This window comes from Acanthisitta chloris, unplaced genomic scaffold (assembly GCF_000695815.1).
Source record: "Acanthisitta chloris isolate BGI_N310 unplaced genomic scaffold, ASM69581v1 scaffold26360, whole genome shotgun sequence".
Taxonomy (NCBI): Eukaryota; Metazoa; Chordata; class Aves; order Passeriformes; family Acanthisittidae; genus Acanthisitta; species Acanthisitta chloris.
The window spans coordinates 1-13,213 of record NW_008651474.1 but is presented as its reverse complement, the minus strand read 5'-3'; the positions used below and the strand labels follow the sequence as shown (position 1 = coordinate 13,213).

The 13,213-nt window shown below is 41.9% G+C and overlaps 1 protein-coding gene across 1 annotated transcript in view; it reads left to right on the top strand.

The window, feature by feature from the left end:
* Positions 1-4,150, top strand: part of LHX8 (LIM homeobox 8) — a 7,410-nt gene extending 3,260 nt beyond the window's left edge. Inside the window, exons 4-6 of the mRNA XM_009073517.1 lie at positions 1,446-1,541; positions 2,610-2,793; positions 3,546-4,150. Of these exons, the coding sequence (XP_009071765.1) occupies positions 1,446-1,541; positions 2,610-2,793; positions 3,546-3,622 (357 nt within the window). The 3' untranslated portion in view covers positions 3,623-4,150. The remainder of the gene's footprint in view (positions 1-1,445; positions 1,542-2,609; positions 2,794-3,545) is intronic.
* The last annotated feature ends 9,063 nt before the right edge of the window (positions 4,151-13,213 follow it).

Here is a 13,213-nt window from a genome sequence, read left to right as displayed (position 1 = left end):
TTCCCTGTTTTAGGTAGATTGTGACATACTTGAGCAGGTGTTTGAGATCTTTGTTCCTTGTTCCTTGTTATATAATGATACTTTCTATCAGCTAGTTGCACCTCTTTACCTATCCTTGAGGCTGGTATAAGACCTTAGCTCCAACAAGAGAAGCATCACAAGGTTAAGTGACTGCCAGAGGGGCAGCATGTAGTTACACACTTCACGAAGTACTTGCACGAAAGGGATGTCCATATTTTTCAATGTTTTTGTTCTATAGCCCCTTCCAGTACCTAAAAGGGCTTCAAGACAGCAGGAAAGGCACTTTGGACATGGGCCTGCAGTGACAGGACAAGAGGGGAATTGGCTTCCCACTGACAGAGGTTAGATGGGATATTGAGAAGGAATTCTTTCCTGTGAGGATGATGAGGCACTGGCACGGGTTGCCCAGAGAAGCTGCAGATGCCCCATCCCTAGAAGTGTTCCAGGCCAGGTCGGACAGGGCTTGGAGCAACCTGGGCTAGTGGAAGGTGTCCCTGCCCATGGCAGGGGGGGGAACAACATGAGTTTTAAGGTCCTTTCCAACTCAAACCAGTCTGATTCCGTGAAACAATAGAAAATCAAATAGTTCTAGTGCTTCTGAATGTGGAGATTCATAGTCTGAATCTTCAAATATGAAGCCAGGCAAAATTTACAGGGTCAAAGCAAGGGTCAAAAATTCCCAAATGAGAAACTAATGCTTTTGAAATTGCTGAAGATACCCTGCAGAACTCCATGAAGCCTTACTTCCATAAATGGGGCAAAACCCTTAAAGCCTCTGAAAGTCCTCAGGATGCAGGCCAAGTTGACATCTACTTCCTCAAACCAGTGCAATTCATATCCTAATGTTTTCTGAAAAAAGATGTGTAACCAAACCATCACAAAGAGCAGGTCAGCCAAGGTGGAGCCTCTGTTCCTCAGATTGGTTAAAGGCAAACAAGGCACAGAGTGCTTTCCAGTTCCTGAATCCTCAGCGTAGATGAAAAGAAGGTCAAGTTGCTCCATATAATACAAGATGCAGGTAGTGATTGCCAAGTTCAGAGTGCTGGATCATGTCTCATTCCTTCCCTATGCTGTGGTCTGCTGCAATAGGTGTTTTGTTTATTGAGCATATTTGAATTGTTTGCCAGTGAATTTTCTCCTAGTCTTTTTAATGCGATCTTACAGAGCACCTCTACCGGTTTTTACTACTGCCAAGCAGAATCCATTTCTTTCATTTCTGGTAAATGTTGCAGCTCAGTTAAGCATAGTAAGGGCTTGTATTTTGGCTTTGGGGGATTTTTTTTCTTAACGTATTTGGGACTGTCTCAACACTAGTGATTACAACAGTTTCCTAAAGACAGGCAAGGAGTTAGGACCATTATCTGGAAAGTCTCTAATGCTGCTTTCGACACAAACCGCTGCAATCTCTTATCTTGCCTTTTCAGGTTATGCAAGCACAATTTGCTCAGGACAACAATCCAGATGCACAAACTCTTCAGAAACTGGCAGAAAGAACAGGCTTGAGCAGGCGTGTTATCCAGGTAAGAGCGCGAAGTTACTTGACCCATGAAGTCTGGTACTCATTCATTGGAAATGCTTAATGACAATCTTGTCCATGTAGTTATTCTAACATGGAAAAAGATCTAATCTGGCAGTTTTAACACAACTTCAGACAACATCTTTAGTCAAGAATAGGTCTAGAACAAGCATGTTAATTTGGAAAACTTGCTGTGTTGTTCTTGCACTTCGTGTGGAGGATTAACAGCTTTTCAGGAAGAAACTACTCAGCCTAAATAGCATAGAAATTGGCACTAAGTTATTCTAAATACAAATTTCTGACATTAATAGTCTGTTCTTAAGACCTGCACTCTTTTTGAAAATGCCTTGTGGTATCACACCTTAGGAGCAAGTGAATATCTAAGTCATCTGCTCTAGAGAGCAGAGTTAAAATAGATACCTATGTCATCTGAAACTGAGACTTGGAATCTTTGCTTGAAGATGTCTCTCAGAAAACACAATGTGGATGCTTTTTATACATAAATGATTTTTTATGTAATATAAAGATATAAATATATCTTGATATAAATGAGTTTGGAGTTCCCTTGGCTCATTCTGGCCTGAAAGACTGACTGTTTCTACAGAACTGAGGTGTCTGGCAGCTACAATAAAGCCTTATTACAAAAAAAAAGGAAGCTTGTATACTTTACCATTCAAAAAGGAAAGTAGGTATCCTGTGGAAAACCTGCTTTGCTCTCAGTAATGTCCAGGCAGGGCTGTGTCTGTGCCTGGGACATGCTGAGAGGCAGCAGTCCAAGCAGAGAGAGGAGCTGCAGGTGCTGTCATTCAGCCTAGGGGGACACTGGCCCTGGGAGCTGCACAGCCCCTCACTACCTGTCCCAGGTGTGCTGCTGGGCACTGTGAGAACATTCCTAACTTGACCACACTTGTAGGTTTTGAATGGTTGTTTCTCCGTTTGGACTGTCAGCATTGTGTCAAAGGTCCAACTAACTGTCTGAACTCAGCTGGAGTCAGAGCTCTGAGGTGGCTGTTGTGCTGATGCTGACAGAGGATGCAATTCATCACCATGACATACGTTTCCCCCTCTTCAGGTGTGGTTCCAGAACTGCAGAGCACGCCATAAGAAACATGTTAGTCCCAACCATTCATCTACTGCTCCTGTCACTGCAGTTCAGCCCTCCAGGCTGTCTCCACCCATGTTAGAAGAAATGGCATACTCTGCGTACGTACCCCAGGATGGGACTATGCTGACTGCTTTGCACAGCTACATGGATGGTAGGTAGAACAGCTTTTCATCTCCTACTGAAAGCATTATCAGCTGTAGCAAGAAAATTTTACCAAGTACTGATTAAAGAAACATGACGGATTTTCAATTTCTAGCATTCTCTACAGAATATATCAATGCTGTACTTGCTGTCTACACCTCATTAAGAAATGCTCTTCAAGCAGTAGCCCTTCACTGTAAGAGCATAGCCAAAGATCTGGGTATGAAGACCACTTCTTGTGCTTCCTCCAGACTATTAAAACTATGATAAGAAATTAAACACTTATTTAAACACCCATGCCACATTTTTAATAATACCTAATTTTAATGAAAACTGTTGACCACCCACTCTGACGCCACAGACTGTAGGGGTCAGAGGCTGCTCAATCCATCAACTTCTCCAAGAGCTTCAGCTTCCCTCACTTAGGGGGAGGGAGGGGAATCTGGTGGACAAAAGTGTCTCAGTCATTGTGTGTCTTATGACCTAGCAAGTCTACAGCTTTGGCTCACATTTGTGATTAGTAGGGCCTGTGAAGGTTTGGGGAGAACCAGGCTGAGCCACATGTGTGGCCTGAACTTGTTTTTCTCCAAAGCAGTGGTGTAAAGGGGGCTGTGGGTGGAGGAGTGTGGATGCTGGGCTGGGGAAATTGGAGCATGCTGCAGGGTTGGGACACTGAACTGTCATTGCCCAGTGGGATTTACTGGTTTAAAATGTTTTTCTACCTCCAGTAAAGTTGACCAGTAAATGTTTCTGTTTTTATAGCTCATTCACCTACAGCTCTTGGACTCCAGCCTTTGCTATCCCATTCAATGACACAACTGCCACTAAGTCACACCTAATTCCTTTCTGTCAGGGATATAAGCTATTAAAGATGTAACCTTAAGTCATTGTGTATTGGAAATATCATTGGAAAGATATTAATGTTATCTTTTTATTTAACATCCAAAGCATTTTCAAGATCATTTTTGCTGCCCAGGTATGTAAGTATATTTAGCCTGCAAGACACTTTTATGGATTCTGCATAAGTAACTATTACATTGTTTACAAGCCTTATTAAACACCTTTTTGTATTGTCTGGAAGTAGTCCACTCTAGTTAATGTGTGTGTTAATTTATTTGTCATCAAAAGAGCACTTTGCCTAAAAGAATGGACTGACAATTGTGCAAAATGTTTACAATTATTTGTGAAATTGTAGTTTATCATTAGTTTGTATCTGTAAGTTATTGCTGAAAGTATTACCTGTATTTGAGTTGTATACAGCCTATATGTTAAAGCTTATTTCAGTGAGTTTACAAAAATTAATTTTGGTTGCAAATATTTTCAGAAAGAACTGAATAAAGCTTCTGCTGTAGCATGCCAAGCAAAAATCTTGCTGTGTTCATGGCTGAACTGTGATCATTTGTCAAGTGCTTAACTTGAATCTTCAATTTTAGGAGGAGATCTCTGGTATACTGAGGAACATTACACCCAACTCCTTCAGGACGATGCATGTCTACCTCAATCTATAGTTAAAATCCTTTAATGGGCTTAAATGGATCCTGAAACACCCCAAACAGCTAATATGCGAAGCAGTACTGCTCCTGGGATTGCACCACACCTGCAGGGAAGGGATGTGGTGGGGGTATGGGACAGGTTTTTTTAACTGTGACTTAAGTTGGCAAGTAGAGATCCTGAAGTCAGATCTACTTTAATATTTTGAATCTTTACTGCTTCAGCTTCTTATTTTCTTTAGTGATTTTAACAAAACCACAAGATAAGGTGCAAAGCTTAAACAGAGCCTGGTTTTTAGAGGTAAAATCTAGTTCAGCATTTTAACTGACTTTTATCAAACTGTACATGAACAGACACTGGAATTCAGTCAATTCACTACAGTCCACTCTGTTTAAAGCTGTTAATGTGCTAAGACTCAATTGCAGAGCATGTTTTGATACACTGGTTTGATGCACAAAGGCTACTATAAATTCAATTGGTTTTGTCTTCACAGAATCAGACTAGTTTCCTTCAAGGATGTGTAGGTCCCATTTGCACACTTAAACTTTACTTGCATCAGAAGGAAATCATAGTTTTAAAAGTGTGTGTCCATATCCCTTTTTTTTCTCTCCTAACTATGCATTAGTATCTACTCTGTGAAATTCCTTACCTGTCCTGGCCAAGCCATTTGAGTGTGGAACACGTACTGTTCTCTGATGATGGATTTTGAAAGCATAACTTTAATGACAAGCTCTGAATTATTCAAGTTCCAGAAGTTGTGTTGGCATTGTTTCAAGTGCTACTCACCAGGTGTCTGAGCTAATCTGAGTAGCAAAAGCAATCTCCTTGCACTGGCACGGTGGTTTGTCAAGGCGTATATTATCCTGTTTTCTTTTCTTTCTGTCACTAAACACTGGAGACATGAGGTGTGGTGCATAATTTCTTAGTGAGATACTCTGGGGGAAATGCTGAATTTGGGATGCCATTTTCAGTACCTAAGCTAGCTCCACATGCCTGCATGCTAGTAAACTGTGTGCATGGCTGTAAGCAGATTGGGTTTTGGTCATTTGCTGTGTCTGATATGCAAGTAGGGCAACCTTACTGCTGAAGTTTTAGCAGTTAAATGCCTAAATAATACTAATTTAGTAACATAACTTGGTAACTTTAAATGCAACTTGACTTGCATCAAGACACTTTAAAGAAAAGTAATTATTCTCTCTAATTTGAAGATCTGTGTAGCTTCATGTTGCCTGAAACAAAAGTAAGTCTAAGCTCATTTATTAAACAACTTCTGTCCAGTTCCAAAGTCAGAACAGGATTAAAGTACATGTAGAGCAATTTACCCATTTCCCTATGAAAACAGGAAGAAAGAGAATTCATCTTTTGCTACTGTTGAGTACTTGAGCAGATATTTCTAAGTGTGGCTGGGAAAATGCAGAGTTGAAAATAGGAAGCTCCATCAGAGAATCTGAGCTTTGAGTCTCCCTTTGCTGCTGTCTGCAGCTGGTGTTGGGTTGACAGAACCTATGGAAAACTGAGGACAGTTTGTCAGCTGCTGTAATACATTTTTGCAGTTAAAGTAGCCACTGGAAATATGGGTTTGTGCTCATATCAAAATTAATCTGAAAAGTACTCAGCCATTCTCTAATCTGCTTTTCACCCCAAGGCACAACAAAACATCTTAGTTACTGCTAGTGGAGATGTTTGACTAATCTGCTTTAAAATGTCTTCAATAGTAGAAAGTTTTACAGACTCTGTAGGAAATCTGGCTCTTTCTTAGGGAAAAAAAATCCAAAAAAACCCCCAACCAACCAAAAAACACCCCACAAAAAAACCGAACACCCCCCCCAAAAAAAACCACAAAAAAGCCCCCCCCAAACAAACCCCAAAAGAAACAAACCCCCCCGTCTTCTCCCTGCCCAGCAAATCAGATTCACTGAGTTTTTCATACCAAGTCATATTTTCTAAATGTCTAATTGTTCTGTGCCTTTTTCTCTGTCCATCCTCCTGAAGCATGGCACTGAGGTTTAGCCAAGCCCTTGCCGGTGCTCAGCAGGAGGATTCAGCCACTTAAATTGCTCATTGCCGTAGGCTCTAGGGTGACAACTGCTCTTCTGCTAACAGCACTGCCCTCTACCCTCTGCTTATGACAAGCTGTTAACTTGTCTCTTGGTTACCATTCTCCTTGGATTATTGCAACCCATGTAAGCAGCTTCTGTTTTACCATAATGAATTTCGTCCTGTTTCTTTCTTACTATTTCCCAGAGTTTTCAAAATCTTTTAAATTCCAGTTCTGAGCTCCCCAGTGCTGCCTGGTTGGTGCTGTCAAAATGCCACTTAAAATCCATTTATTCTGTCACCTAGGTAATTAGCTAAAACACTGACTAGAACCTGATCCTTTGATAATTCCATTTTTCACATAGGAGAATGTATTGTGTGAGCTGCTTATAGTGACTTCTTTTCCAGCTTTCCTATCCTAGGTTATTTCTCTTTCGCCTATGTCAGACTGTGACATACATCTTTTTGATCAGCCACACAGCTGTTACCCTATTAGTTGAGCAGATTTGACAGCCTCATTCTTTGTATTCTTCTTGTTGCTGATGTGGTTAAGATTTTAAAATTCTTGACTAAACTAATTAGACTGAAATGAAATTGCACTACTGGATTTCCTCAGCCCATTTCCTGGCCTCTAGGCACTGTATCAAAGCAGTACAGTGCTGGTGCAATGTTTGCTCTCAGTTTGTCGAAGAATGTTTTGACCCAAACATTTTTATTTCAATTTCTATTCTTGATTAGTTTCCAAATCTGCCCTTCAGTCAGAAGACACCCCTCTAAACAGAACACCTGAACTTGCTATTATCCTCTGACCAGCTGGCATCAGAGGAGTTTGCTTTGACCTGAAATGCACAGTCTGCTTCGGTATTTCTGGATGCAGGAGTCTGCTAATGCAACCTGACACAGCTGTGCTGTAACCAGTGGTCCAGCACTAGTGACTGTTCTCTTGACATGGATGGACATCAGCAGAAATGCAGAATGACAGCCTTTGTCTTCAGCCTCTGGACAGGTCTCTTGCAGAAGGATTCTTCTGTAGTTTATTTGGCTTTTTTAATAGCTTTGCCTAAATGTACCTCCTATGTTTTTACCACATTCACTGGCTATGACAAACATGCCCTGAACATGTTGCTTCAAGTCTACCGAGGGTTTGCTCTCCTGTACTAGGCTGAAATACCAAGGCTGCAGTTGCAGACAACTCCTGAGGAGCTGACAGCTCTGCCTTTCCCAGCCATGGGACACTCACTGCTCTGCTGCCACAGAACAGATCAGCTTGGATAAAGCATGTAGCTTGACATTGGGTTTGCCTAAGTAATAGTAAAGCTAAAAGGCAGCTAATTTTGTACTTCATTGCTGTGCTGCAGCACTCAGCCTTCTTAGTGCTGGAAAATTATTATGGTAACCTAGAATATACAGTGATTACGGGATTTGATTTATGGAATAGAGATCTCAGCATTTTCAGAGCTAAAAATGCAAACTTCTCTGTCTGAAGATGTTCTTTAGTATTCTTGTTCCATAGCTATTGCCTCAGTATATCTAAGAAGAAAAGAATTAATCTTCGACACAGACAGAATAAAGTGTAAGGCATAAACAAAGTGCCTTATCATGTTGCTGGATACAACAGGGAGTTTCACACTGTTCTGTGTGTTTCTTAGCCCAGTTGGAAACGACTAGTCTCACCTTCCCTCTTCATTTGGATAACCTTTATCTTCTATGTCAGTAATTTGCTAATTCAGCAGGGAGCTCCAGAAGATATGTGACATCTTTGCTATCTGAGAAAAGTGTTGTTACTTATAGCTGTGAATCCCTTAAGTTTAAAAATAAAAAATAATGCAGTAAGCATTTACTCTTTGCCTGAAACAGCTGAACAACCGAAGTGTGATATAAGACACCTGAGCTTCAATTTGTATTCATTACCAGGATTAGCAGCACAGGAGGAGCAATCAAAGCCAAGTGTTTGGCTTCTCATCCATCCTTTGTTTCCCTGACAGCACTTGTCTTTTCTATTCCCACTAATTTCTCTTTTTTCCCCCACACAAATAAGCCTACAGCAAATCAACAGTTACACTTGGGAAAACACCTCACAACTTCCTTTCCTGTCTGCATATTGTGTATTCTTCTCTACACAGCTCTCCCAGGGCTCCTCACCCATCTTCAGAAAGAGCTTTTCTCTGTTGGGCACACCCATGACAATGCATCATCACTTTAGAAATCTGTTGTTTTATGAACTTGTTTGTTTGCCTTAGGGTATTTTTTGGCTTGGTTTGGATTTTTTAAAGCCCAACTACCCCTTGATAGGAGCCAGTCCCTTCCCCGAATTAGATCTTATAACAGCTGCCACCACAAACTGTACCGATATTATTTCCTGAGTTGATCTCATGGGAGAAAGATGTCTTCTGCTCCAAGTCTCCTACAAACAAAGGTTATTACCAAAACATTGGAAACCTAGAACAAGTTGATGCCGTGAAAAGCTGTAAAAGAAACTACTCACAGACTTGTATCTCTGAGTAGCAGGTATTTGTTCATTCAGCGCTGGGCACAAGGGGGATTGTTCCGCCAAACTTGTGCTTCCAGGGACAAAACTTCATGGGTTTTTTTATACATTCCTTCCAGAGATGGGTGGTCAATATTATTACAATTAGTTCTAAAAAATCATTGGCCCGTCCGCTTCCTCAACTTGCACGTCCCCCTCCTCAGCCGGCAGGTAGCTCCCTTTAGGGCATACTTCCCCCATTCCTTCCAGTGATGGGTGGTCATTGTTATGACAGTTAGTTCTGAAATCGTTGTCACCTTCCTCAGCCGGCACTTAACGGTCCTCTAGGGCATACTTCTCCTTTATTCCCTCAGCAAGCACTCCCTGGCCCTTCAGAGCTTTCTTCCCTTTGTCCACTTGTCAGGTATTCCCCGGCCCTTTAGAGCTTTCTTCTCCTTATCGAAGTAACTGTGCATCAGTATATAAAAAAGTTACATATTTTCTGATTTTAAAATGAAGCTATTCCATTTGCAGGATAACTACCTCATTAAAACCATCACAGGAGGAAGTGTTTGATTTTTGTTTAATGTAAGTTTGCAGGTCATTCAAGAGAGTTAATAATAAAAATATCATTTAAATAGGATGTAAACTGTAAGATGCTGAAGGCAGGAATCACTAGCAGCCACCTCGTTTACTGTTTTCAGAAGTAATCAGCAGTAATACTAGCATTCCTACAATGTGGGTACAGGCATTTAGCCAAAATGGGATTTTAAGACCAAAAAAGTGTGTCTGTGTTATGCATTGATCTTGAGTGTCTCTGCAGGAATTTGTACAGGGGTGTGGGCAGTGCTGTGCTGGATTGGGATGCTCGGACACATTTCACAGATGTTCAAATGCACTGGTGCAGTTTTTTTGCCAGGATGTCAGTTCAGAAAGAGTTGCCAGTGCTGCACAACAAGGGCCACTAATACCAAACTCACAGATTGTTTAACAATAACTTTGTAAATTCCAGTGACCCAGAACCACTACAGCTGAGCATTATACCAGGATTTGGTAACCTGTTTTGGACCATTGTTAGTGTTCTCACAAAACAACTCACTTGTGAGCTTAAACATACCAATATGATGACACTATTTAAGGACTCAGCACTCAGTAAGAAACTGGAACTCCATAAACTGATAAAAAAAAGGAAAATAAACCCAAAATGCAAACACCTTTTGACGTTATCATTTGGAGCAAATTAAGCACGGACACTTGTCTTGTGATGACTTTGATTCTTTTCCAAACTTGGGCTCTTTCAGACTCCAGAATTAAAACAGATTGCCTGCAAACCCCAGCCAAACCAACAGAAATGAGAACCTGGGACTTGCTGAAATGCAAGTCAGCTCAGTGCAGGAAATTGAATTGGTCTGATGTGTTGAAAATGATGGCAACCAGAAACTACCTTATGAAGCTCTGCATAAAACAATCCCTTCCTTTCCCTCTCCAAGCCATGTGCAGATGTGTGGATTCGCAAAGGAGGATGCCAAGTTCTTAGCAGAAAATGCACCAAAAGCAACATTCATCTGCACAGTCAAACCACAGAGGTGTGTACACATCAGACAACAGCTGAGACCAAAGCAGAAACATCTTCATCCTGTATTTATGACCAGGGTCTGTTTGACTGTAACATGCCAGTTAGGTTATCATTTCCTTCTTCAGCAGAAATTTCAGTCAGATCACACCACTGCTGCTCTGCTACTCTGGCCCAGAAGAACTGCAGCACAATGACAACTCATGGTGCCAGAGCAGAGTGAGGCAGCCTCTTCTCCTTTCTTCCTGTGCAGCCAGACGGTGCTGACAAGGTGCACTGAAGGTAGGAGCTTCCCATAACAAACTTCTCAGCTGAAAATGAGTAGTAACACTGCATTCCATGATGTGGTGACATGTGCTACTAGTCCACAGCCCAGGGCTGCAGGAGAGACTTGCGGGGTATGACATTCCCCTTGGGTAACCAAAAAGAACCTTGCAAAAGAAGTAGGATCCCTAGAAAGGACTGGAGATCAGACTGCTGGTAAACAAGAGAAAACTCTGGGTAGGCTTTGAATTCATCTGGATGTGGGTTAAAGTTCCTATGTCATGCAGCCAACATTAGATTTAAATGTAATATGAATGGCAAGAAAACCATGTGAGATATAAAACACATCAGTCTGAAAACACATTCAAAAGAAGGCAAGAAAGCAATTTTGTTAGTAAGCCTGACATTTTGTGAAGGAGGACAATATAACTAAACAGGCCATGTGTGTTAACAGGAGATAATGATGTAATTTAAAAAACAAATAATCCAGATTTTAATTAAAATAATGACATACATATGACACACATAGTAAAGATCCTCTATGCTCCAAAATCCGTTTACATAACTTTTCTATTATAAATGTACCCTACACTGTGTTACATTTTGCAGGGCTATACATGATCACTTGAATTCAAACACTGTGCTTTACATACACAGTGCTTTACTGTTACTGTTTTTTACTGCCATGGTCAGAACTGAGTTTTACAGCATTGCTTTACAGAACAAAGAGCACACAGGTTTTATTTGCCAAATAAAATGGCTAAAAAAACCCAAACAAAAAAACCCCTCTCAAAATAAACACAAGAAAAAAAGGTAAATCTGTTTTCATGAAAATTTGCTGTAGAACAGTGGTGTCTTTTCTCTCTTCTAAGTGACTGTGGTCTACTAGGCTTTTACCTCTTCCCACGCTGCATAGCCTCAGTCAGCCTAGCTGCTGACCTGGGCTCAGGGAACACCAGCATCCTTCCAAAGATCAATTTTGCAGTTCACCTTTCACTGTTTAGTTTGGCCTGAAATGGTCCACATTGCCACCTTCCAGGCTGTGCCATTCTCTCTGTAAGCATTTGCATTGTCACAACTCTCTTTCCAGCAGCTGCCAGCCACCCGTGGAGGCACGGAGCTGGGCTGAACGTGCACCACTACTCACTGCCACTGACTACGGGTGTGGTTGATGGGACAGCACAAACCCACCAGCCTCGCCACCAGCACTGCCAGCCTTTAACCCTCTCCAAGAAATAGTGTCCTATGGGGTAAGCCTCATACATGCTCATTTTCCCTTAAATGATATATGCTGCAGCTATGAATTTAAAGCTTCTGTGCATGCATCTATTTGCTGTTCAGCCCCTGAATCCCAAACATACAGCCATACTTCCAGCTTGCTGTGCTAATTCAGAGATTGTATCTCGAGGTTTTATTGAAGTGACTGCCTGTGCTGGTTTGAAAGCAAACCAATGAGAGACTCCAAGTCAGAAGTACAATTTAACAGGAAAAACAAAACAACAACAAATGCAACAGTACAAAAAGAAACCACTGACAGTCAGAAAGTAACCTGACACCTTGCCAGTCAGGGTGTGGGTCTGGTTAAATGGTGGCTGCAGTCCTCCTGGAGTGATGGGTCTGTTGGAGCAGTGATCCCGCAGGTCCCATCCTCACCTAAAGGTCCATCGACAGCTCTTGTCCTCTGGGAATCCAGCAGGCAAAGGGCCTCTGTGCTGGTCCAAACCCCAGCTTATATCCCTGTGGGAATGCTTGGCTCCCCACCGCTAAGTAGAAATTCTTGGCTTCCCACCCCCATGTAGGAACGCTTGGCTCTGCCCCCCCGCCCGGATGAAGCATCTCACAATGGGAAGATGTAACTCTCTGCCTGCCTGGGTCCCAGACAGGCATTGAACACACAGCCCCCTGGGGCAGCCATCAGGGCATGAGGAGATAATGATCACTGCCCCACCTGCTTTAACAGCTTGTGGAGATGACAATAGAATATATACCATTGGCTACCCCCACACTGCAACCCAGGACACTGCTGAATGCCAGAAGCAACTTCAGACAAGGCTCCCCACATATTGAATGACTTACAAGGCATACCTTAACCTTGAGTCCAAATTCTCCCTTTGTCCTGACTCCAAATAAATGCTCCAGTGCTACTTCTGCTGAAATCCATCCCCATCTCCAAACAGCTTTTGCACAGGGTTTGGTTTGGTGTTTTTTTTCTCCATCTGCCAGAAAAATGTATGCAATGGGCCACTGTCCAGACAGGGACTCACTTGCCCCAGATCAGCTGCAAGCTCAGCACCTCCAACAGCTGTGTCTGTGATGCTCTGCCAACCTGTGGCATGCAATAAATGTTCTGTTGACCTCACACAAAGACAGGTGAAAACAGGACTTTTAGTGTGTGTTCGAAACTCCAAAAGAGATTCCTACTGAATTCCACTCGGCCAGTTTAAACTACACCTCGTCTTGTGTAAGATCTTAATTCAGGTTCAGACAAAAACCAAACTAAACCATGGGTTGCTATTACATGGTTCAAGAAATGCAAACAAAAGCTTTAGCAAGCGATCCTCGACCCTTTATAAATAAAACGCGGATTCCCCTCCAGCC